Source organism: Juglans microcarpa x Juglans regia, chromosome 6D, assembly GCF_004785595.1.
Source record: "Juglans microcarpa x Juglans regia isolate MS1-56 chromosome 6D, Jm3101_v1.0, whole genome shotgun sequence".
Taxonomy (NCBI): Eukaryota; Viridiplantae; Streptophyta; class Magnoliopsida; order Fagales; family Juglandaceae; genus Juglans; species Juglans microcarpa x Juglans regia.
In genome coordinates, this window is record NC_054604.1 from 18,826,628 (window position 1) to 18,854,210 (window position 27,583).

Consider the following 27,583-nt stretch of genomic DNA (forward strand, 5'->3'; position numbering starts at 1 on the left):
GCGGAATTTCCTATGGGGAGACATGAATGATGAGTTTAATTTCATTTGGTAAATGGGCCACCATTTGATCCCCAACTTATCAAGGAAGCTTGGGTGGTGTCGTTGAGTAAATGGCTATGGCGATATCTCCTAGAACATGGAGCTTTGTGGAGATCAGTTTTAGATTCAAAGTATGGTAGAGCATGGGGAGATTTGTGCTTGAATGAGGTGAGTGGATCTTATGGAATGGGGCTTTGGAAGCACATAAGACTTGGATGGAATATATTTTCTAGTTTTACCCATTTTGAGGCAGGTGACTAGTCATGTATCAAATTCTGGCATGACATATGATGTGGTGACAAGGCTCTTAAGGAAACCTATCCAGCCTTCTTTTGTATAGCAAGTACGAAGGAAGCCTCGATCGCAAACCTCCTTCATTGTTCTAACGGCACCCTGTAATAGAATATGTCACATTCCTTAAAGATGTCCATGATTGGGAAGTTGACACAATCTCTGAATTCTACACCCTAGTCTATTTAGTCCCTATGAGGGAGGGGGGCGCTCGGCGAAAGGGAAGTTTATTATACGTTCCTTCTACCAATCCATCTCTAAGCGTAATGCAAATCCATTTTCGTGGAAGAACATTTGGAAGACAAAGACCTCTTAAAGGCGTCATGTTTTGTATGGACAATTTCTTTGGGGAAGATTCTCGTTATTGACAACCTAAAAAAAGTCGTATCATAGTATTAAATTGGTGTTGCATGTGTAAAAGGAGCGGAGAATCCGTCAATCATTTACTAATGCATTGCAAAATTGCCAAGACTTTGTGGAATGACTTTTTTACTCAGGTGTAGCTTGAGTGTAGCTTGGGTGATGCCAAGAAGGATGATTGACCTCTTAGTTTCATGGAGAGATCTTCAAGGCACTTCTCAACTTGCTGCAATTTAGAAAATGGTTCTGATACGTCTATGGTGGTGCCTTTGGAGGATGAGGAATGAGCAAAACTTAGAAGATCGTTAGCGGTCATTGGATGAATTTAGAACTTTATTTTTTAACACTTTGTTCCAATGGTCGATTGTAATTGCTTTTAATAGCATGATCATTCATGAATTTCTTGTATCACTAGAACATCACTCCTAGACGTTGCTCTTGTATATGATCCGTGTAATTTGATTTTGCCTATTGGTATGATCAATACAATTTTATTTACCGATAAAAAAAAATGTGATTCAAAATTTAGGAGCTTGCTGAGACAGATTTGTAGCCCTTGCCCTCTGGCCAAGACCACCCCTGCCCTCCCGTTTCTCTCTTCCTCCCCTCCTCACCATTAACCTTAGTTTCCAGTCAACCATTCTCCTTTCTTTGGTCTTTTTTCGGGTGTTTAGGGTGTCTTTTCACTTTCGTAGGATGAAGTTTGTAGTTCCGATCTGCTACCCTCCAGACACTGCCAGTCCCCAAAAGCCAACTAAATCACCTATCCTCACCATCCACTTTCCAATGACAACATAACTGTCCCCAAATGATGAGCACTTGAGACACAAGCACCATCTCAAATGCGTGTAGATCTCACACGCCATCACTTCCTTATCCTGGAATACCACAAAACCCCTATGCCCTTCCCTTCAACAACTCTCACTTTCAGGACCTCTCACGTGCCATCCCTTATGCTCTGCCACTCCATTGCGTCACCAACCACCCACCCACCCACTGCCACCTACTCATTGGCGATATGATACATGCGCTAATGACCATCACGCGCCACTACCGCTACCAGTCACCTACCTCTCCTAACTCGTCCAGTGCATTAGATTTTAGTTGTTTTATATATATATATATATATATATATTACTTGTGTCTTTGTTTAGGTGCTAGAAGCTTCATCTACCAATATCTTTGAGGTGTCCAACATTCCCTCACTTCTGAGAGCACATATGTACTTTCTTTTGTTGAGAAGTGGTGATATGAACTCCACCAACAATTGTGATGAAACCCGATAACAATGATGGCTTGGAACCCCAAGATCGTATTGACAAGATTTGTTGAGCCTTGACCAGTCACCCAACTAGATGAAAACCAAGACTACGAAGGATTGAAAACGCCACACCAAGAAATCAGAATCAAGGTGATAAGTTTGGAACTTGAACGCCACAAGATTAACTTGATAAGTTCAAAGAGTTCTTTGAAGAACCAAGAGGAACACAAGACCTCACAAAGACAAATAAGCTTCTGAAATTTTAAATCTGATATTAAAACTCGAAATAACTCCTCTATATACTTGGAACAACCCTCCAAGAATAGGAAAAGTCATAACTACAGCTTTAAAAGCAACACGAATATTAACATAACAAGTCCCACGATTTTTAGGCCTCTTGGACTTCTAGAGGCAGCCAGAAATGACTAAATGACTAAATTCAATGTATTTCAGGTACCCAGGCAAGACCAAGTTTATTCACCTATTTAATATTCTTGAAACTTAACAAATTCACGTCCTTTAATGGACAGACCATTCACCATATTTCTACGTGCTAATTAGCCTCTTCAATTGCCTTGATGACATGGACTAAGTCTTGAATATTATTTGAGCCCATCTTGGTCTTTTTAGAATCAGCCCAATTCTCTTGGATTAGCCCATTTAGTGCTTCCTTAAAACGTTTGGCTCTAAGTCTTGTAATTGGGTCACTAGGAAGTGACAAAGGGTCTTGTGCAAATTCAGCTCCATTCCCACTTGTATGATCAGCATGTCCAGCTCCTTGGTTTGCATCAAGTGGCTTTTGTCCATCTATCCTCTCTGGTAGTGCTTAGGATGTGGGACTGGAATCCTCAACTATCGGCTTGATGCAGCTAGACACATCCTATTGTGGGAACCTCCCGCAATAGATGATTCAATGTAATCCATTGATTGGATAACTTCAACAATTGCTACTATGGCAGCCGACGATAGGATCGGCAACAACCAGCATGTCCCAATTTGGTTTTTTATATCTTGCACTTTATCTACTGCTTTGGGATGATTGTCGAGGAACCCACCCCTCCTAATGTATCACTTATTTTTATTATTATTAATGAGATTATCTTGCTCCAAAAAAAAAAAATCTTCAAAGAATGTTATAAAGTATACTTTAAGCCTTTGGGCGTGAATAATTTCAAGAGGCAGCATTCCATGGGTGAAAAATAAATGATTTAATCTATCAATATCATGGGTTATGTTACATATGTCTGGGATTCATTTAGGTAAAATATATGTTCCGTTTACATGGTCTCCGAAGTTCCTCTTTGTCATTTGTATTTTTTTTCTTAATGGTTAAAGATGTTTAAAAAATACTTAAAAGAAAAAAAAAAAAAAAACTATTTACACTTATGTGCATATTTGAAATGATCATTTAGTGTGCACCCTAGTATTGTCCTTCTTTTCTTCAATTGGCCTTTGGACAGGACCTAGTGAAAATCAAGATTTTACACCATCTAATGGGGAGCTTGACAGGCTAGTATTTCGATCTTTCTTCAAAAATTCAAGTTGCAGCCGATTATTTATTCTGAAAAGAGTAGTCCATTATCCATAGAGAAATACTTTAATCATAAAATGATTATACAAAAATAAACCTACAAACATCTTCCTTGATTTTGTTAGACCACTCTCTCTCTCTAAACCCTCTCCCTTCTCTCTAAACTCCCCCAAACTTCAGAATCGGCTCGAGGGAGTGGGAGCTTAGGCCCCTTCCCCCCTCACTCCTTCCTTCCCCCTCTCTGTTTTCTTCTCATCTAGTGTTTAGGTTTTGTTTTTTGTTTTTTTAGGCCAAATAAAGGGAGAATCACCGATCGAGACTTTCCGGCACCCAATAGCCAACACGCACCCCACCAGGAGGTTGCTCAGCCGCCGATCTACACGACCACCAAATGCGGCCTCAAATGGAGTGGAGCGTAGCCTGCATGCCAGGGTTAAAAAATTCAAAGCTCGCTAGTGTGTGGCCCTCACGCTCCACCAAGGAGCCCTGTTAGACCCCCACGTCGAGTTACCTCTAGAGATGTAGCACATGCCCTAGTCGTAGTGGGGACATGCACCTTGGCTAACCCACAAGCATGCCTTGGCTTGTGGGGTGACACGCACGGGGCGCCCAGAATGCATGCATGCCTTGGCCCGCGCGATGGCATACACGGGGCGCCCAGCATACGGGCCAACGAGGTTAGTGAGCACCTGCCCATGCACGCAGCAATGCTCGCAAGCATGCGCCGCGCGCTCATGCGCACAATACTACGTTGCGCGCCCAATGTCGCGCGCTCATGCACGTTCTAGTGCGCAGGCCCATGCGCACGCCTATGGGCCGCGTGGCACTGTGCGCGCCCATGTGCCACAAGGCCATGCACCGCACAGCCACGGGCACGCACAGCCCCTGTCACACTCCAGCGAGGTTAGTGGCATGTCATCCAGCGCACGGCTCCAGCCTGTGCCTTGCAGGCTAGGCCAGTGGCATGCCCACCAGGTATGTCATCCAGCGCATGGCTCCAGCCCATGCCTTGTAGCCTCAACGCCCAAGCCACCAGCTTGGGCCATGCAGAGTCAACGCCTAGGCCACCAGCTTGGGCCATGCAGCGCACACACATAGCTCACCATCAGCAAGCCATGCCGCACCACTTAGCCATGTACCAGCCCGAAGACCACCATGCACCAACCTAGCCCGCCATGGGCCCATGCATGCCACGACCAAGCTTGGTCTATGCCAGTATCATGTTTATTTATTTAATTTGATTTATTTTCAAAGGACCTATTGGGGGTTTCCAAATTGTATTGCTTATAAATAGGACTCAATTCACTTGCCTTAGAATCTTTTGGCAAATTTCCTAGAGGGAAGACTATTGTTTGAGAGATCATAAATGCTGTCTTTGTACTTGTACTTTTTTGGTGAAATTCGTGAATCCCAAAGAGAGAATCACACTTTGCAATTCTTTGAAAAAGTGTGATTCATTTATCTTGTTCTTGCAACTTGGTGCAATTCGTGAATCCAAGTTGTGTTTATCAATATATGAGGTTTATTCAATTCCTGTGCAATTCGTGAATCAAGTGTTGAATTATCATTATTGTACATTTGTTCATTCAAGTTCTTAAGTGTTTTATGCTTTTGTTCTTGAGTGTTCATCATTGTGTTCTTAGTGTTCTTCATTCATTTACTTTTCCAATCCATCCAATCCATAGTTTCGGCCAACCCTAGTGTTTGTCACTTTCCATAAATTGTTTGCTTCATCACTTTTGTCCTAGTCAAAACTTCATCCAACTTGAATTCAAATTCAAATTTCGGCAATCACTTGCCTTATTTGAATTTGACTTAGCCGCCCACTACACTTTCCATATTAGTGTTCCTACATTTTAGGAACCCTGATTGACCATCTTATTCCCTATAGCCAGCCATATCCCTTCCCCATTGACTTCTCAAGATTTTAGGAAACTTTCCTAAAATCTCTCACTAGCCCATTTTGTCCAACCCTAGCCATCCATACCAAAACCCTAATTCCAAAACCCTAGCCGCCATCACCACTTTCCAAACCCTAAACCCAAGTTCCAAGTGGCACCAACCCTAACTCCACTCTAGTGTCGTGCAGCCCTTTCCACCATTGTAGCCATACATTTCATCTAACCTTTCCATCATCCCATACACCAATTCAAGCCTAAACATCTAACCTCACCATGCTAAAGTGGTCATCTTGACCACCATTGTTCGAGAATCAAGCAAGAGAGGAACGGGCTTTCGGTCATCTCAAGGAGATCCTAGGCGTGGAGATCATAGTGTTTAGGGACTTGACCGAGGTCCCTAACAAGCCCTCTACTGCTGCAACGCGCAGTTGCTCCCAAATTGGCGACTCTGGATCTCCCAAGATTGACCGTCGATTTTCCCTCCAGCAGCCTTTTTATGCACTATTTTTTCTTTTTTACAGTGTTTTCACAATGTAGTTTATTTTATGCCCTATCTTTATTTTCAAGAAAACAAAAACCCAAAAAACGTAGTGCCTTCAGACTAAGGTCTGAAGGGTGTTGTCCCATCTCTGCTTAGGTGGTGATGATAGGGTTGGTTTTTCTCCATACTCCGATTAGTCGAGAATGGAGTTTTGTTACTTGGTTACTACTACCTCTGTCGTGGACAGAGTTATGATATCTCTTAAACTTAGGTCTTTAGAGATTTGCTTTCTAGATTGAGCATGTCAATCACGAAAGTGTACTAGAAAAGTACTAATGTTTGTAATTGGCTTGTTTTTTAAGTCAACTTTTTATGTCCTCTATTAATTAATGGAATGAGATCCTTTGTTATAAAAACAAAAAAAAAAAGTAAACCTACAAACTGACATGGCTTGATGTGATACGTCAGATTGTAAAGTTACTTTTATTGTAAAATAGATCTAACGGATGTCATAAAGTCATATCAGTTTGTGAGTTTATTTTGATATAATCTGTTTATGTATATAGTAGTTCTCTTATCCATATACTTTTTCCCCAACTAAAACTTCAGATGGATGAAAGTTCTTCCACTTGCCAAAGATAATCCAAATATGAAAATCTGGACTTTTCCTTGCTTTGCCACAATCAAAATTACACTAAAACTCATTGAAATTTTAATTTTACAACTCTTTTGAGACTTTTAAATTTTTCTTTACCTTATGAATGTTCAAGATGTTCACAGCTTTTGCTTTTCCACTAGAAAGCACCTCCGGATAGCAATACTCCATAAGCCCAAAGCTTTTATATTTAGTAGATCTCAAATGAGGAATCTCTTGGACCTCTTGCCAGTGATGGGAGATTTTGTTGGATTTTGTATAAAATCCAAAAAAAAAAAAATTAGTGTATGGTCTTCCACGTCCAAGATTTACTCTCTGGAAAAGAAACTCATAGCAATGGACTGTTTAAAGTAGAGAAGATGAATCTGAAGTGGGAACCATGACCTATATATAATAACCTGAATTCCAATTTTGTATCATAAAACAATGGAATTACATTGTTCTTAATGGGTCTCTACACATGAATTGAGTCTGTACCACTTTATGCCCATGACCTGACCAAAATCATAAGCTTTTAGAGATGTGTCAATGGCCCACTTATGTCATTTTATTGATCACATTTATTGGGTCTTACAGACATTATCTAAACCTTATATTTGACAATTATATAATGTAAGATTCCTTATCTATATAGGTCCATTAATTTAAAGTATTCTAACAATCTCCCACTTGGACCACATAGATTTCTGAAAAATCAAACATTGTAAATTTTATGAGCTCAAACTATAATTGACAGACTTTATGGATATCATCTCGAAATAATCTGGTTCATTAAATAATATCAGTATAGGATCGTGGCAGTCATTGTCACATTTATCGTGACAGGACCATCCATGGTCTCAAACACCAATATCATCAATAACATAGATCAAGTATCAATGTGTAGCATGGAAATTTCATATAATGTGATCCTTTATCATGCCTATTCCAACCGATCCCTACATCATTCTTTCAAGCCTATGTATTATCACAATTTGAAATAAATGCTGACTTAAAATCATCAATAAACCAAAAGCACGATTGTAGTAAGTGTCAAATAAATCAAATATGTAATAGACAAACTCCCATTAACAAAATATGTCACTAGGAGTAATCACTCCCATACGAGCTACATGCTTCTTAAACATTTTAGGTGGTAAGCCCTAGTGAGTGGATCCACAGCCATGAGATTTGTACTAATGTACTTAATTGACACATGTTGATTTTGAACTTTTTCTTTCATGTCAAGAAACTTTATGTCAATGTGTTTAGACTTTGACAAACTCATGTCGTTCATTCTCAATACTATCCACGACTTGAAGATCGGTGATAAAATTCCACAACCATATTGCTTGATTGGATGTCTCATAGCAAGCAATAAAATCTGCTTCTATGGTAGAAGAAGTTGTAAGCATCTGTTTGACACTTTTCCACGATACAACTCCTCCAACCAACATGAAAACATAACTTGAAGTGGATCTCCTACTATCAAGGCAACTACCAAAATCGGAGTCTGAGAACCCAATGATCTCTAGATGTTCTGACCTCTGATACGTGAGCATATAGTCTTTTGTTCTTTGCAAGTACCGCATTACCCTTTTAGCAGCCTTTTAGTGATCCATGCATGGATTACTCAAATATCTGCTAAACATTCCAATTGAATACGCAATATTTGGGTGTGTGCAAACCTAAGCATACATGAGACTCCCTACGACTGATGCATAAGAAATTTCCTCCATTTGTTTATTTTCAATATTATTCTTTGGGCAATGGAACAAACTTAATCTGTCACCTTTAGCAATGGGCACATCCCCAAAGGCCCAATTTTGCATGCCAAACTTACTGATATTTTCTCGACATATGTCCTTTGTGATAAGCCAACTGTACCACATGATCTGTCACAATAAATCTGTACACCTATCACAAAAGATGTTTTATCAAGATCTTTCATTTCAAATTGTTACTACTTGCGAGTATAATATCATCAACATATAGAACCAAAATTATTAATTTGCTCCCACTAATTTTATGATAAATACATTGATCCACAACATTCTTTTTTTTAAAACCAAAAGAGGAAATTACTTTATCAAATTTTCGATACCATTGGCAAGATGTCTGCTTTAAATCATAGATGGATTTCTTTAATTTTCAGACCAAATGACTCAATTCATTAGTCCCAAAGCCCTTTGGTTGCATCATATATATTGTTTCTTCAATGTCATCATTGAGAAAAGTAGTCTTTACATCTATCTTATGAAACTCTAAATCATAATGAGTTACAAGTGTCATAAAGGTGCTAAAAGAGTCTTTCAATGAAACTGGAGAGAAAGTCTCTTTATATTCAATGTCTTCCTTTTGAGTAAAGTCTTTTGCAACAAGACATGCTTTATACATCTCAACATTACCTTCAGAGTTTTGCTTGTTTTGAAGACCCATTTACAACCAATTGGTCTAATACCATTAGGCAATTGGACAACGGCCCAAACGTCATTGTCTTTCATAGACTTTAACTCATCAAGCATTGCATCTCTTGATGTCGTATTTCGTAGCCTGGGCAACTCAGTGATTCTACCGTGGTAGCTGCAAGACCCAAGGAGATGAGGGCTCGAGGTGGTGAGGGACATCTCCGATGCCTAAGTTAGAATTATTTATTTATGTGGGAATGTAAGGAGAAAATGTTCAAAGAGCTCTACCTGAACCCAGGACGTGTTTATATACACGGTCGTGGTGGTCCTCACCCACTGTTAGCAAATTGTGGATGGGTGTAAAGGGACATTGCGCTAGTGGCAGGTTTCCTCCCTTGTCATGTCAGCCAGCACCCTGCCGCATTGTGCGTGGGTCACCAATCTATCCCCTGCAGTAGGTAAGGGGTGGGAGGAGCGCACTACCTTGTCCGTAGAGGTGAGTGGATGTCTAGCTCTATTGTTGCGTTCTGGCTTTCCAAACCAATTAATGCGGCGTGCCTATTGTCCGACGATGTGGGTTGCTGTCTGAGCGGTTGACATGACCAGTCACCGTATCTGAAGGGCCCCCTCGGGCTTAGCCCAATCCTCTTCCCTTCATTGGTCTTATACTGGGCCATTTACTGGTCGGTTCGGGCTCTGAGGGGGCCAAACCCCATGCAGCCCAAGCAGGGTGGTAAATCTTCTTCTCAACATCCATCCACTTTTTGGAGTTAGTAAGGGTGGCCAGCGGACCCCACTGCCCCGCTACCCTGCCCCTGCATGGGCGGGCGGGCGGGTGGGCTACCCCATTCTGTCCATGCGGGGGTGGGGGGCGGGCTGACTATTGTATTGCATTGGCCTCCTATATAAAAGTTGGCTTAGGAGGCTAAGGCAATCCAAAATACAACTCTAATGAGTTTATATTTTTTTTAATAAAATTATAATTATATTATATTATATTATAATTTGGGTCTAAAAAGAATTTTAGACCCAAAAAAATTATAGATCCAATGAATCAATGGGTTGAGCAAGGGGCGGGGCTGGGTTTCAACCCCACCCCCTGTACTAGGGTGGGGGCTCCCACCCCTACATCGGGGGGCAGGGGGCGGGGTTGAAAACCCACATGGTGTGGGGCGGGAGGCGAGGAGGGGGTGCACCCACCCCGCACCATGCGGGTAGCACCCCTAGGAGTTAGCACTTTGTTTGGTTTGATTGTAAGAGATTGGATGATACTCCAACTCTATATCAAACTCATGCTCTTGGAGATAAACAATGTAATCATCTAGAATTTCCAATCTCCTCTCCCTATTTGATATCCTTAATGACACTTCCTATTGAGGTAGTTTAGGTTCTTCTGTATTAATTAGAGACAACTCAAAAATGGTTTGATGATCTGCATCCATATCCTGTAGTATGACAGATGTGACCATCTCACCACCCTCAGTATTTGTCAGAGGTATTTCAATCTACTCCTCTTCAAATATAATATATATGGATTGTGTACTCTCACTATCCTGAATATCCTCAATGAATTTGACATTACTTGTCTCAATAATGGTATTACCTAAAGGGCAATATAACTTGAAACCCCTCGATCTCTCCGAATGACTAATAAAGTAGCATCTAATTGTTCTTGAGTCCAATTTCCTTTCATTAGGCTTATAGGGCCTAGCCTCAGCTAGGTCTCTTTCCAGTCCATAACTCATATGGGGTTTTAGCTACTACTTTACTAGGTACTTGATTGAGAATGTAAACTGCGGTCTTTATGGCCTCTCCCCATAATGACTCTGGCAAAGAAGAATGAGATATCATACTTCTAACCATATCTTTCAGGGTTCAATTTTGTCTCTCAGCTACAACTTTTTGACTTTGAGTCCCTGGCATAGTGTATTGAGGAACAATGCCACATTTTTCTAAGTACATCGCAAAAGGCCCAGGACGTTGTTCACCTAATCCGTCATATCTACAAATAGTATTCACCACCTCGGTTAGATCTAATGGCCTTAATTTTCTTTCAATCTGATTTTCAACTTCAGTTTTATAAGTCTTAAAAATGTCTACTACTTGTGATTTTTCATGTATCAAATATAGATACCCATAACGAGAATAATCATCTATAAAAGTGTTAAAATACCGTTGACCATTCCAAGATGCTGTAGGGAATGGACCACAAATGTCAGTATATATTACTTCTAAGATGCCTGAACTCCTGTTGGCACCTATTTTCCTTAAATTTATTTACTTGCCTTTAATACATTCAACACAAATTTTAAAATCTGAAAAATCAAGAGGATCAAGAATTCCAGTTGACACAAGACTTTCAATTCTCTCTTTCGAGATATGTCCTAGCCGCTTGTGCCACAATACAGAGGAACTTTCATTGATTAATCTCCTCTTTGTACCACAACAATTTATAGGTAAGGTTTCGTTTGTCCTTAAGTGAGAGGAATCCAAGTCCAACAAATAAAAATTATCAAACAAAGAGCCAGTACTGATAACATTTGAATCTTAGAAAAGACTGAATTTCTAGTTTCTAAATGAACAAGAATAACCGGACTTTTCCAAAAAAGAAACATAAATTAAATTCCGTCTAAATAACGGCACATAAAGTCTCATCCAAATCCAAATAAAACCATAGTATAATTTTAATCTGTAGACTCCAATTGCCTTAACGCTAACTTTATTGCCATATCCCAAGTAAATGAATTTTTTTAGAATCATTTGATTTTTGGCACTTTAGGTAACCCTGCATAGTAACACTTATGTGAATAGTAGCTCCCGAATCTATCCACCAAATGTTAAGTGGCAGAATAGCCAAATTAATTTCAATGCAAACAAAGATAGAAAAATCACCTTTCTTTGCAAGCCACTTCATATACTAGAAATAATTCTTCTTTACATGACCATCCATTTTGTAAAAGTAACAGGTAGAAACCTTATCTTGTTCTTGTTGCACAATTAATTGTGAAGTTCTAGCATTCACAATTGCCTTGGCTTTATCATTCCACTTTTTTTTTTCTTGGTGCTCGGATTTCCATGAGGAAAAATTTTCATGTGAGCACTTTCTATCATTTCTTGTATCAATCTCTCTTCCTCTTGCACACAATGAGCAATAAACTCATTCAGAGTCAATTTCTCTCTTTGAGTGTTATAATTAATTTTGAAATGACCAAATTGAGCAGAAAGAGAAATCAAAATGAGATGCACAATAATTTCATCAGAAAATTCTAACTTTAGTACTCTCAATCTAGTAACAAGATTGGACATTTCCATAATATACTCCCTTATGTTCCCTTTGTCATTATACCACATTGAAACAAGTTTGCTAAGTAGCGTACTTGTCTCTTCCTTTTTTGACGCAACAAATCGATCTGCTATTTGGCTCAAGTACTTCTTGACATTTTCCTCTTTAGGCATTGCACCGTGAATAGAATCAAGAATAGAATGTTTTATTATCAAAACTCATGTGATTAGAGCAAACCCATTTTTTATAAGCTGTCCTCTAATCAGCAGAACTCTGATCAGTAGGTTTGAGAGGATCATCAACCCGAAGTGTATATAGTCTAGATTCTTACACCCAAGAACATAGTAATATGCTCTCTCCATTTTGCAAAATTTAATCTATTAAGGACTGGAATGTTATTCAAATTAGCAGATATCGAAGATGCATTCACTATAAGGAAACAGAATAAACTCATAATAAATGAACATCTCATCAATCTTGAAGTATTAATAAACAAACCATAACTTTCGTCATGCAAACTTTAGTTCAAATTGAACAATAAAATCAATAAGAAAATATGACAAAATTAAACCCAAGAATTTTATGGTTTTATAAAAGTGGTCCCATATGAGATACCTGATGCATCATTGCAATCAATTCTTTGGACAGTAACTACAACATATAGGTGGTCCCCTCCCGATAAGGCTAGTTATCGTGAATAATGCAAAAAACTAGGCCTGACCAAATAATAACCTTCTTTTTGGCCGACGATTGAATGTATAGGCTAATCCCAAAAATTACACAACATGACTAAACAATCGCCTTCCTTTGGGCCGACTATTGAATGCATAGGTTAATCTGAAAAATCATGCAATTCACAGATCACCTTATACCATCTATGACTAGGCCAAATAACAACCTTACTTTGGGCTGATTGTCATTCACATGGATATAGATGTAACTTGATGCAATTCATTAAACTTTTACATTTTTGGCCAATGAGAAAATTTCCATGACAGAGGTCACATAGGCGACGTATCACTTTAATTTCTCTATGCCACATGAATGAATTGCCACTTAATATCTCAAAGAAAAATACTCATGCATAAAAATAAGACAATATTAAACAATATGTCTACAATAGAGACATTAAAAAATTATTTTCTTAAAGTAAACCGGGCGGTCAACAAGTCAACTAAGTCAAAGTCAACAATCAAATGGGTAAGGATGAATCCAATGGATATGGGCTTGTCAAACCATTTGACCAACATGTTTTAAAAACAATGGCCTTATAACTTGGACCCAATGCATGGACTAGTCCAGCACACACAAACTCAATCCTTACTTAACCAAATTCACCTTATATTTGTTAAGGATTGGACCAACTAAAGCAAGCCCAAGGCTTGTGTTAAAGACCCAAGTCCAATTCACACTAAACCCTACCCGAATTTTATAACTCTATGACCTAAGTTACTGTAGCAGAAAGAGGCCACCGACGCTGTCATTGTTCCGATAGATTTGGACGAGGGGATGTCAATGAGGACATTTCCAGCATCGTCCTCTGTCTCCAACAGCCCCTTTTTAGTCAAAAACTAAAAAAATAAATAAAGAAATTTTTAACCACCATAAGTGGCAGTTTTTGACAGATCCGGTAGGCTACACACCGACAACCACCATAGAAACTCAAGAGAAACTTTCCGATCACTCCAAAAACCAAATCATAAGGAACTTGAGCGATGAAAACTTCACAAAATACAAAAATCATATTTCACAAATACAAAGCCTTATTTCTGCACAGATTTCACAAGGAGGTTCTGATACCACTTGTTGGATCTTCTATAAAATTTGAAAATACCAAGATCTCATATCAAATTTGTGTAGAAATTTAACAAAGAGAGCGTACTTATAGCCATTGGAGAGAAGAGCGCATTGGTATGGTCTTCCACGTCCAAGTTCACTCTTTGGAAAAAAAAAACTCACAGGAATGAGATGTGTAGAGTAGAGAAGATGAATCTGGAGTGGAGACCATGACCTATATATAATACACTAAATTCAAATTTTGCCCATCATAAAATAATAGAATTACTTAGGTCCTTAATGGGTCTCTACACATGAATTGGGCTCCTAGCATTTTATGCTCATGACCAAATCATGACTTCTAGATATGTGTCAAATGTCAATGGCCCTGTTATGTCACTTTCTTGATCACATTTATTGTACCTTACAAACATTATCCAAACCTTATATTTGGCAATTATACAATGTAAGATTCATAATTTATGTAGATCCATTAATTTAAATAATGCTAACAGACTTTAGTTCACCCTCAATACTAAAACATTTTGGGAAAAAAAAAAGCCCAAATTTGACGATAAATGATAATTGCAGTCGTGAGTGCGTAAACGTTATGCAATCACTTTGAAATAAGTGAATAAATACAGGACTCACATGAAAAAAAATTAATTTTTTAATAGATCCTACCTTTTTCAAAGCGATTGTATAGCGCTTGCGCACTTCACGACTATATCTAATATTACTCAAATTTGACTAATATCAAGAATCCATCTTAGTCGAACATTTTAATTCTTCCTGTTCTTGTTGTATTTCATCCAAAGTTTTACCCTGAGAAAAAAATTATAATGATTATGAAAATATGCTTGCTTGGCTGTATATTGGCTTTCAAAGTTCAGTTTCTACACCCAATCTCCAAGTCAAACGTCCAAACCACCTAGTTTCTACATCCAAATGCATGTTTTAGAAGTTGGAAAGGAGATTCAGCTATAGCAACCGAGAGAGTGAGACTGTAAGAGTAGCCGTTTTGGGCACATAAATTTTCAAAAGCTGTACGGAGACATTCAATATTAATGTGATGAGATTTATACATTCAATTTCAAAAGCCAAACTTCTCAACTCATCTCATCTAATCATTATAACTTTTTTAAATTTTCATATAAAATAAAATAAACAATTCAACTTTTTCAAATTCTAAAATAAAAATAATATTAAAAATATATATTCTAACAATATTTTATTTAATTTTTAATATTAATCTCAACACATCTCTTCTCATGTGCAAAATTTGTTTTGAAAATGAGAAATGATTATATGGAACTGAGGTCTTTTAAAAAAATATAGAGATGATGAGATGTCAACCTCCAATTGGAGATTTAGCAAATAAAAGGGGTAAGATCAGTATGCATATTCAATTATTTATTTAATTTTTTGTATCAAGATTCCAGTCCATATATTGTAATTACACATAACTGCTCTCAAAACTCTCAGCTAAAATTTGACTTTTATGATTATTGTTTGAACCAAACATAAGAGCAGTACATTGCATGTTCCTATATAATCTGTGACTTCAATTTCATATCTCATGAACTAGGAGTACGGCATTTATAAAGGTATCTGTCCTACTCTTGCACTATATATACACAAAAACATGTCATATACTATTAATACTTAAGACTTCTAGAGAGTGTTCAGTTGCTTCAATGGAACTAACTCGACGAAGAAGATTCTGAATTTCATCAACCCAAGTCTGTTTATGGTTCTTGTTCTTGCACTTGAACTCTAGAAGACCTTGTCCGGTTTTGAGGCCAAAATAGACCTCATCAGAAATTTCCCTTTCTTTTCTGTATGGCCATGCAGCAGTCTCATCACAAACTCCATAAACAACACCTGGTATCAGCAGAGTACATTCAGATGAAAAGGAAACAAAAGGTAGAAATTTATTGTCAAGAGAGTTTTGATGTTGTGAAGAGAATGAAGCAGCTGGTGAGAAGTAGACAACAGCCAAATTAATAAGAGACTTCAAATGTAAATGCTTACATTTATTCTTCTTGGAGAATGCTCCTCCAACATGTTTGCTTTTGAGCTTAATTATGACCTGAAAACAAAGTGATATAAGAATATGTAGAGACAAGCAGACAAGACAAGCAGACAAACTTTCCTTATTTTCCTCTGCATTAAGTTATGTACCTGAGATTTCTTATTGATGTAAACAGAAACATGCTTCCATCGTAAAACTCCTGTCAATTCCGATAGAAAGTATTTAAAAATAGCTGCTTAAATTACTAAGAGGGTAAACCCCTGTATACATGGTCAAGCAGTCATTCGGAATCTTAAAGGTGCAAAAGAAAACAGAAAAGAAATGAAAGAAGTGGGAGGGGACACGACATAATCTGATATGACTATGTTGTTTATATAAGAAAATGGAAACAATTTATACTGTAAAAATGTCTCATATGCTCTCATGTTTATTATATGACTCAGAGATATAAAGGAATTGACAAACGGTTGAAGAAAATATAGTTTGAAATTTGAAATTGATGAACTGCACAAATTGCATTACCAAAACTAGAACAAACTCCAGAGATTATGTATTGTCTAATAGCATGGGATATGCAATAACGTTATAGTGATGAATTCCTGAACTTTTGATCCTAGATTACCTTTTTGTGTTACTTGCAATAACTCCCCAACAAAAGGGGGACTCTGTTCCACCATTCTACTATGAAAACCAGCACTCCAGTCGGTCCCTATCATACCTCTGTCATAGGGACTTATAGATGCATTCTTCTTTGCTTCTTTTGGCAATCTTGCTTTCAGGGCTGCTTCTCCTCGCAAAGCTAATTTTGTTAAGTAAAAAAAATCCCATCAACCAATGACCAATGAACTAAACAAATCGCAGGTTGGAGTGCAGAATTAATCCCTAATAGCAAATACATTGTGGCTAATCTAATATTTCGGACTGATTTAACTGTACTAGAATATTTTCCTAGAAGGAACTTGATAACAAAATAAAGCATGCTTTGATGAACATATTGTCTGACACCTTAATATATTATTAGAAATTATCCAAATGTTTCACTTCTTTCTTGACATTAATACACAAAGCAACCATTTCAACATCATTTAAGAGGTATAAAGTTTTTATAAATAGCTACTCTTGAGACTTCTCCAGAAACCCCTCTATTACAACATGGAGATAGACTGAGCAAAAATACCTGTTGCAGCTGCAGCTGTAAGAGTCATTAGATCGCCTGGAGTTTGAACCTCCACAGCGGATCTTACAACAGAAGCCACGCAATCATGACCGGCTCCAGCTAATTCAGCTAATTCAATACAGTGTGATGCTAAAAGTTCTGTAGCAGATGCCAAAGCCATGCTCATCTTTTTTCCTGAGTCACTGGAGTTCTCTGCTGCAGCCACAGCAGCCAAGGCTGCAGCTAGTCCAGCAACTGAGAGAGTAGAATGCATATGTGCACTTTCTAAGCGTGCCCTATCTTTCTTCTTTACTAAGCTGATACTGGACTCTTTGTGGTGGAACCATTTTCCAAATGACCCCGTCCTCCGTGCTACAATGGAATTTATTAGCTTGGCTGGCTGCAACAGAACAGCACAACAAAGCACAAGCAAGTGATCATTTTACAAAATTAAGAGTTGAGGAACACTTTCTATGAAACCTTCCTCTTCTGAATTATATTAGTCACCAGTTTGAGGAGAATTCATAGGCAGTAATTTTTTTTCTATTCTCTGTAGCCAATGAGGGCATAAAATTTTCACATATTCATTCAAGTAGCACCATCCATGGGGAAAAGATTTATCAGTATGTTCACTGTGAAAAGTAACCAATTCCTTTCTGATGAACTAAGTACTTATTTCTAGGCTTAATTCCCATGGAAAATTATGAACCATGAAGAGGGAAGCTGATACAGAAAAGAAGTGATGGGGATGTGTTAGCTTACTAATTCTGGTACAGCAGCTGATTCTGGGAAATTGATCTGATTATTGTCTGGGAAAAACTGTTTCTGCTTTTCGGCAAGAGCCTTTGAAACTTCAGAAGCCGAAAGACTCCATGACCTTGACAAGAATTCCATAGGCTCTCGTGGTGTTTGTGGTTGAGGAATCACGGGCAACGATGCTACTACTTTCAGCTCTTGGTCTTCCTCCACATTTTCTAGCCCACGCAAATAGCTACTCCTCCAAGCTGATTGAAAACCACTTTCCATTCTTACTTTTGGATCTCAGACAAAAGTTTCAAATGTTTTGATCAATTGAAAATCCCTTCGTTACTAGCAATAATCCCTTCCCTGTGCTGGCTACTTAGGCTTTTCTCCTATCAAATTTTTGAAAATTTTGGTTTTCCCTGTGATATCAAATGAATATTCGAAGTTGATCAGCATATTGATGATAGAGCCACGGATGCTCAGCACATAATAGAAGAAAGCTGTGGACTCATCAAGCTGAATAATTGCGGATAAATTGCTTTCAGAATGAATGAAGAAAAACGCCACGAAGATATAGTTCACAGGAACCAGAAAGTAAGGCATATTTTGGCTTGCAATTTGAAAGTACTTTTCATGCTTCTTGAAGCAAAGTTGCTTTGGATTCTGCCTTTTGAAGCAACGTAAAGTGGTCCAAATGATTAAAAAACGAAACCGTATATGAATAGATAAACAAAAAGTTAGTTTTGCAGCATCCAATGATCAAAACTGAAGAAACCAAAATTGAGATTTGGCCAAATGGGTTTTCAGAAATTCAACTAGATCGGCCTCAAAGACATGACATCTCTGAAAAAACCTGAGAAATAGTAAAAAGAAGTTAACCAAAAGGGACTCGCTTTACTAACCTTTCATATGAACCTCAAAACCTCTCCAATTAGCAAAGAAACAAGCCTATGTACTCCTTTGCAACAAACTTGGTTATGGAGTCTATATATATAAATTATATAAAACTGACAGTCAGACAGAACAGGTTACAAGAACGCATATCGAAATTTAGTGCTTTGAATTCCCATGGATTAAGGTCTGATTTCATTAAACGAACCAATAAATAAGACACAAAGAAAACCGGAATTCACGAATCTCGAAAAAAATTAATATAAACAAGCTAAATTCCAGGAACAGAAAGAAAGCATAGTCCTGGATCAGTGGGAATGGTTTCATAGACTCATGCAAAGGTTGAAGGCAACTAGCAATAGTTGTAATATAAGAGATATAAAGATAAAAGCACTTTGGATTAAGGTACTTAAACCTTAATGGAATATTATTGCTCTAAGAAACTGACAAAGGTTGTCTTTTTTTTCAGGCAATAGCACGCTATGAATATCGGTGGTTGGGTAGTTCGAAAAAGTGCATGCTGGATCATGCACGAACCTTGTCTGGACGGTGGGGGCGGTTTTGAGGGTCCATTTCGTTTCAAACCACAGACACAGTAGCACTACAAAAACTAGTATTTAATGAAGAATTATTCTATTTGAGCCACATGCCCAAAACCACACATGATCTTGACTCTCAGGCACCACAACCATGCATGTCTGCCCCAGTACTGTGAGGGTAGCAGATTGTTAATGTATATTGTGCAATGAATATAATACAAGAAAATATTAAAATCATAATTTAAGACACAAAAAATGCTATGAATTATATGATTATCAATTTATGAAAATATGATGATGCACGTTTTACTGATAAAAAACTACGAGTTCCAAATAAAGGTACTTTTCCCTCTTTGACTAAACAATGATCAGTTTAAGTTTCTTATTACATGAGCGTAGTGTTCGTTGATAATCCTGAACATACTAAATAAAGAAGCAATTAAGACAAAATATTGTGAACAAAGTGAAATACTTTTGAAGAACTATTTAAGAGAAAAACCACTTTGGGTACTGCTCGATCGGTACCTTTGGTTTCTAATCACTGATCGATGTATTTAGCTTGATTGAGGTGGAGTGATTGCCCATCTCAGTGTGCATGAATTCCCAGAAAATAAGATAAGGAACCGATCGAGGTCCTTTAGCTTCAATTCAGCCTGCAAACTTTGAAGTACGAGCTGATCGTCAATAATGGAGGAATGTGTGCTAGCTGGTGATAATAATATTGTTCACATATATAAGAATGAAATTGCGAATGGATGATTGATTAGGCGTAAAAAGTGATGTGTCAACCATAGATCCAACAAAGCCTTAGTGCATGTTTGGAGTTGTGGTGGGCAATATAGCTTTTAGGATTATTCTTTTTTTTTTTTTTTTTTTTTTTTTTTACAACAACAACATCATCAACTTCATTACAAAAGTAGTAAGAAGAGTTACAACTTGGCTTCATGCCAAACAATTTGGGATACACGCACAGGAATTGAATCCCACCAAACTGTTATATAGCTCTTATTTAGCTTAAATTAATAAGTCTTATTATTAAAAATGTATTTACTGTTTGGTAACTATATATTTAAAGTACTTTTAAACATGTTACATTTGTTTGGAAAAAAAAAAAACTTTTTAAAGTAAAAATGACATAAAATTAGGTCATTTGTTTTTTTAAAGATGGAAGATGCTATCTATACTTACAATTTTACTTATATAATCACACGTGCTTATATATATGTCAACTACTGAAAAATGATAAAAATTTTGAAATTTAAAACTTGAAATTCAAATTAAAATAGAAAAGAATGATAAAATGGATTGTCACTCAATAAGAGCAAAGCTGTAATTATTTGAAACTTATATGGTTATTTTCACCCATTGACAATATTTTTTAAAAGTATAACTACGTTCTGCAATATCCAAAAAAGTATGTTTGAGGAAAAGCATCAATTTGATGCTTATTCTGTAACATACTTTCTAGTTTCTTTTTTTATTATTATTAAAAATTAATTTAATATGAAACAACTAAACAACCAACTTTTTTCTTTAAAGTACTTTTAAAACTATTTAAACATTTTTTAAGACTCTTAACACAACTCCAAATAGACTCTTAGTCAAATAGGACTTAGAGAGACCCTATGAAACCAAGAGAGGTTATTTAAGCTCATAAAGTGTCTTGTGCAACTCACAAACATAGTTAAGATAAGGAGGATCTTTGAGCCCTCTCGGTTGCTCCATGAAGGCTTCCTCAATTTACTATCCATGCAAGAAAGTATTAGATATATTATGTGATTAATAGGTCAAGTGTAATTGACCACAAGAACCAAAATTAGTCGAACAGTTGTTGGTTTAAACATTGGGCTAAATGTCTCTGTGTAGTCAATACCATCTTGTTGCTCAAATCAATGTAGACTTTAGGGTTGCATACGAACCGAGTCAGGCCGAATTCAAATAAGGGTACTCAAACTCGTTTAGCATATTTATTAGTTTAAACTTGAATAAAACTTAAATATCCTTATTTGAACTCAACTCACTAACCATTAATGTTGTTAGAACTAGGTTTGAGCTCTAGCAGCCTGATTTTGAACTCAGTTTTTCTAAAAGAAAATCGGACATTTGTCTTCTGATTAATATAAAAAAATTTTAATTTTATATAAAATTCTAACCATTTAACTATTCAACCAAATAGTTTTGATTACAAAAATCTTATGATATAAATATTTATAAATTAAATTAACTTATATTTATAAATTAAAAAAGTAATACATAACGGTGAACCATTTAATAATATATATATATATATAGATAGCATAATAAGTCAAACGTTCTAGTCATACACTATATTATTATTAAATATAAATTATGAATATATCTTTTTATTAGCATAAATTAAGATATTATGTATATTACAAGCATATGATATAAATATATAATTGTAATATATAAGTTATTGACATATATTATACTATAAAAATATAATAATATGCAACTATAATAATATTAAATAATAGTTATAAATTACAATATGTGTTATCATTTATTTAGCATAATGAAAACTATATTGTGTATAAGATTAATGATATGATTCCTTAATTAAAAAGAAATACTATCAACTTACGTTATGATATTATTATAACGATATTACGTTGTGATATGTATTATTTATATGATCTATACTAACTCAGTTAAAGTTAATTTGGCAACTATTTCAAGTGAATGTGCATTCACTCCTTCATTTATAACTATATTAATAGGCTATAATCTATATAACAATTAGAAAACTAATACATAACACTAATGTTATATTATATAATAGGTAATTATAAAATAATTAACTTGTAATAAAATAATTTGTATTGCAAACATAAAATAGCTGGATTTATCATATAACTTGTAATAAAACATAATAAAACACTTTGGGGACATAATAAATCTATTAAATAAGGTAACCTATAAATAAATTAATAATATATAATTAATTATATAAAATACAGCTAACATGTAATAACTGTAACATATATATATATATATATATATATATATATATATATATATAACACATGTTAAAAGCTTCAAAATGAGCCCAAACAAGCTAAATTGAACTTATACAAGTTTTGTTCACGAACTTAAATCGAGTCGAGCTGAGTTTTATATGTTTCTTGCTCGTTTAATATCCGAATCAATATTATTGTTGACAAACATCTCATTTATTAAATGAACCAAGTCTGAATTGAGTATATACGAGACGAACTCGAACTATTCACAAGTTGCCCTATTCCCTAGATGTAGTCAATACCATCTATATGCAATCAATACCAGATGTAGCCTGAGATAGAGAAGAACTTGTCTCAAAAGGTTGGACAAATATTTAGCCTAAGGAGGAGAACAAGGATGTCTTAGTGGGTGATGCCTCAATGGAACTGAAGAACTTCTCGAAACCCACAGCATCGAAGAAGAAGAAATGAAGAGAGAAGGAAAAAGAAAAGATTAGAGGAGAGGTTCAGAGAAAAAGAAGAGGAAGAAGAAGGAGAAGAAAGATGAGAGGAGAGGAGAGGCTTGGAGAAGAAGAAGAAGGAAGAGAGGAGATGTGAGGAGAGGAGAAAGAAAAAAAATGGAAGAGACGAGAGGTGGGCAGAGGAGGAAGGAGAGGAAGGAAGAGACGGCAAGAGGGTTAGAACTTAGAATTAGGGTTTTCTTTTTGGTGAGAGGGGGTGGGGCGGATATCCTACTGGCAACCTGCCTCACTTTGGTAACACAAAAACTCAATCTGTCTTGCCTACTTGGTAAACTAGGAAAATTTTTCACCCCGTATTGGGCAGACCGGGTGGGATGCACAAGCAGACCAGGAGACAGGCCAATTTCCTAACCCTACTAAAGAATTAGCTGTGACATGCAAAGACTTAGCAAAGGGCGTCTGTTTTCTCTTTGCAAACTAACAGGGAACAGAAACTGAACTACAAGACTTGACTCAACATGGGCAGCTGGTGGGAAGAGATGACACGTTGCAAAACTTATGAATTGTGGTGGCCAAGCCTTCTATACCAGATACTAGTGGATGTATGAACTCCAAAGAAGTTTTATATGTTATCTTCCTTTATTCTTGTCAAATTGATTTAAATTCATAGGATAAAGACCCTTTTTACTGGGCCCCTACAGTAGTATCTCCTTGGTGAAGTTGTCCTCTCATAAAAAAAGCGACAACAAGATTCTTAGAAACCGCGGCCATGAAATAAATTGCACAACATGATGCAATATTTGGAAATAATGAATATTCTAATTGTAATGATCATTATATCTAGAGTTGCATTTGAGATGGTTATATCTTAAGTATTGCCAACTATACAAAGTTCATCTTAAACCTTAATGACTTTGAAGGAGCTGGATCATTATCATATTAATGGTTTATCACAATATATTGGTTTATCACACATGAGGCCATCTTAAACATAAGCTATGCATAACACTCGAAGAGATGACTATACTGCAGATCAATCGAGAGGAGAAGACCATGTTGTTTGGCTATAATGTTGCTCATTATAATGGATGTCTACTGTTGATGTTATGTTTCGCAGTCCGAGCACTTCTGCGAGAAGCAAGCTCACACCACCTGCAACTAAGAGGAAGAAAGGGTTCCGGTGATGTCCGGGGTCACTCTAATGCCAAAGTCAGTGAACAATCCTCTACGGAACTCCTGGCCCAGATATAAATAATGGCAATCCCTTCTACGGGAGGTGGCTCTCTCTTAAATCTTTACTGTTCTTACTACTTTTTAGAGTTATTCTTATCACTAGAAGATTATTCACTGATTTTGGCATCGGAGTGACCTCAGACGTCACCGGAGCTCTTTCTTCCTCTTAGTTGCAAGTGGTGTGAGCTTGGTTATCGCGAAAGTACTCAGGTTGCGAAACACGATATCAACATCTATATTTTGTACTAAAAACTTTTATGCACATATGAAGAGTACATTATTGTAGATCTATATTTCAAAACTAGTATTAATAAATGAAAGCTTTAAATAATATTCAAACATTTTTCTATTCTGTCTCATTTTTCTACTAGTAATGTTAGATAGAGGTTTAGAGTGTACAAGTGTGGCATAGGATTTAAAAATAAAAAATAAAAAAAATGAGACCACTATAAAAAGGTGGATTTCTTTATGTGGATTTCACTTTAGCCTACCTTAAGCGTGTAAAGTCATTTTTTAAACTGAAACATCACGAGATCGATGATGTTCAATGGTGAATGCATAAATGATCAAAATGAATAATTTTTGGTGAACAAAATCCATCAATTAAAAAACAGTGCAGATTTGATAGAATAAGAAAGAACACATACAAAAGAAAGTAAATGAGAGAAGAAAAAAGGGAAGGTCCTAAGATTTTTATTTTTATTTTTGTTTTTAATTCTTTGTCGGCATTAGACTTCAAGGTTAAATGTCCGGTTAGGTACTCTTCTAATAAAATCATCCAATGAGAGTTGCAGGGTACTTACTTTATCATAAAATAAATAAATGAGCTAGCAATTTTTTAATATTCTTTCTTTTTAATAAATATACATTAATATATATATATATATATAAATTTCTTTTTTTGTCTAAAAATTAAGCTTCAGCACTATGATCAGAATTATGCTTCATTAAAAAAAGAATAGCCTCAGTCGATATTCTTCTTTAACCGACAGTCCATTTAAATATTCAAAATTAGAGGCAATTACAACAACAGTAACAAAGGTTCACAAAAACCCAAACATCAACCAGACTTCACAAAATGGATGGACAATAACTTGGTGATTTCTTGAAACCCAACTGCGTCTTTCTCGTAGAAAATGGACTTTAGCTTCTCATCACAGAAAATTTCCCTCTTATTGGCAGGGTTTTAAAGGGTGCGAGAGGACTCAGTGGCACCGCCCAGGAATTTTCCAAGTTGAGGAGAGATCGGATAGGCCCATGTTCAAACGACCAGTCGTCGTTGTCGTAGTTGTGGACAGCTTCTTCAGTTTTACAGTTGAGGTCAAAGCCGTCTTCGCAGGCGCCATAAGCGTCTTTGTTCCTTCTATTTTCTCGCCAACCAAACAAGAATGAGAACAACATTTTGAAGTGGGCAAAAAACCGGCCGCTCAGTTCCATAGATGGCTGAAATAGAATGAAAACAGCGTTGAAGTTTTTCGATTCATTGTTTTTCGATTTACGATGACTTTTTTTCCTAGAACAGCCGGCCACGTGGGACGCAATGCCCCTGCAGTTCCCCTGTCCAGTTGCAAATAGACTTTTTCTTACAACAATATGAGATAAAAATCAATTTTGTATGGTTTGGTGCTTGATCAGCATGACATAATGCTATTCTTATGTCATCATGTCATATCCACTACGGTTTGGGTTTTAGATTTTTGGGGAAGCTTTGTTTGCCATGCGCTTGTACGTAGTACTACTAATTAAGAGTTATAATCGAGCCAAGTCAGGCCAGTTTTTGGCTTGTCGAGTTTGGCTCGACTCAAAATATTTGAGCTCGAGTTCGAGTTTGAGTTCAAGATTTTTATTTATTCTTTGTTTGAGCTCAACTCGGTAAGCTAATTTCTAACTCGAGCTCATTTAGAAAATAAGCGGCTCGAATTGTAGATTTAATAATTAATAAATTAGATAAATTAAAAAAATATATAATATTGAATTTGTACAACTAGCAAGTAGAACCTCTATTGAATTATAAGATTTTAAAAATTTATAAATAATTAATATCTAACTAGTTGATATTTATCCATAATAATATATTATATGCTTACAGAAATGATTAATACATACACATAATATGATAGCATATATCTATTTCATATATGGTTCTCACGTACTAGTATATGAAATTATTAAATCTTATCAATTAATTATTGTACAAATTATAAAATATAACTATGAAGTATATTCAATATATAGACATAAGTAATTAGGTTATGTATTATATATTTAATTATAAAAGTGCTATACTTATATTATTAGCTAATACATATAAATATGTATATATATAGCTGTATGTATATATTTATCATGTATGTATATATTTCTCAATATATGAATGAGTTTTAATCAAGTTGAGCTAACGAGTTGACTCGGACATAAACGAGAGGGCTTTAATGAGCCTTAGCCGAGCCGAGTCGAATTTTGTCGGATATGTGTCATTTACTAATCGAGTGGATATCTGTTTTCATGGACGAGCTTTTTTTTCACGAGTCAAGTTCAATTCGAGTTTAACCAGGCGAGTACCGAGCAGGCTATCGAATAGACTGGTTCATTTACAACCCTACTACTAATGCATGTGCTGTGAAATTACAAGGGCCAATGAGAAATTTAAATGATCAATTAGGCATGGCATTTCTTTCCCATGTCGGATCTGCTTTTTAACCTTAGGTTGGTAAATCAATCTGTTTCCAGATTGCTGTCAAATAATTTGTTTAGTCAAATTAGGCTACCGGCCGTTGCATACCCATGTGATCTTTTTTTGTTTTTTTGTTCATCACAGAGACAGAGAGACACACACACACACATCCTCTTATAGTTAAAAGCCGCTATAACATAAACAGTAACATGAACAGTGATGAACACTATCTTCTACTTTGAGTCCCTCTTTGCATCCGCGTCCCTCTCTATCCTCACAGGAAACTCATGACAAAATCACCACAAAATCTCACAGCAAATCACCACACAAATATTACAAAATAAAAAAACATCACACAAATCACAACACAAATCACCAAATCAACACACAAGTTTCCACACAAATCACAAATCAACACACGGGGAGAAACCAAATCACCGCAAAATCACAAAATCACCGCACAATAAAAAAATTACCACACAAATCACCAAATCAACACACAAGTTTCCACACCAATCACAAATCATGGGGAGAAACCCATGCGTGTAAAGGAAGAGAGAGGGCTATGGACTTCAGCCTGTTGCAGGGAGAGAGAGAGAGGTCTGTGGGGACGAGCTCGGAGGGCTGCTGGTGGTGGTGCGGTGCCGTAGGGATGGCTAACGGTGGCACTATGGGGAGAAATCCGTGCGTGTAGAGGAAGAGAGAGGGCTATGGGCTTCGGCCTGTTGCGGCGGGAGAGAGAGAGAGGTCTGTGGGGACAAGCTTGGGGGCTGGTGGTGGTGGTGCGGTGCCGTAGGGGTGGCTAACGGCGGGGCTACGGGAAAAAACTCATGCGTATAAAGGAAGAGAGAGGGCTACGGGCTTCGGCCTGTTACGGGGGGAGAGAGAGGGGTCTATCGGCACA

The 27,583-nt window shown here is 36.7% G+C and overlaps 1 protein-coding gene across 2 annotated transcripts; it reads right to left on the minus strand.

The window, feature by feature from the left end:
- Window positions 1-15,360: 15,360 nt before the first annotated feature.
- On the minus strand, window positions 15,361-20,011 carry LOC121235712 (VAN3-binding protein). 2 transcript variants are annotated; one of them, XM_041132085.1, is made up of 8 exons: window positions 19,856-20,011; window positions 18,803-18,884; window positions 17,919-18,319; window positions 17,178-17,556; window positions 16,623-16,799; window positions 16,150-16,199; window positions 16,000-16,057; window positions 15,361-15,849 (listed from the first exon to the last, which is right to left on the minus strand). In XM_041132085.1, exons 3-8 carry the CDS (start codon window positions 18,180-18,182, stop codon window positions 15,614-15,616), a joined length of 1,164 nt encoding a protein of 387 aa, XP_040988019.1. In that variant the 5' UTR covers window positions 18,183-18,319; window positions 18,803-18,884; window positions 19,856-20,011; the 3' UTR covers window positions 15,361-15,613. The 2 variants fall into 2 exon arrangements, with proteins under 2 accessions (XP_040988019.1, XP_040988017.1); XM_041132083.1 differs by lacking the exon at window positions 19,856-20,011 and having other exon boundaries at window positions 18,803-19,765.
- Window positions 20,012-27,583: the final 7,572 nt, after the last annotated feature.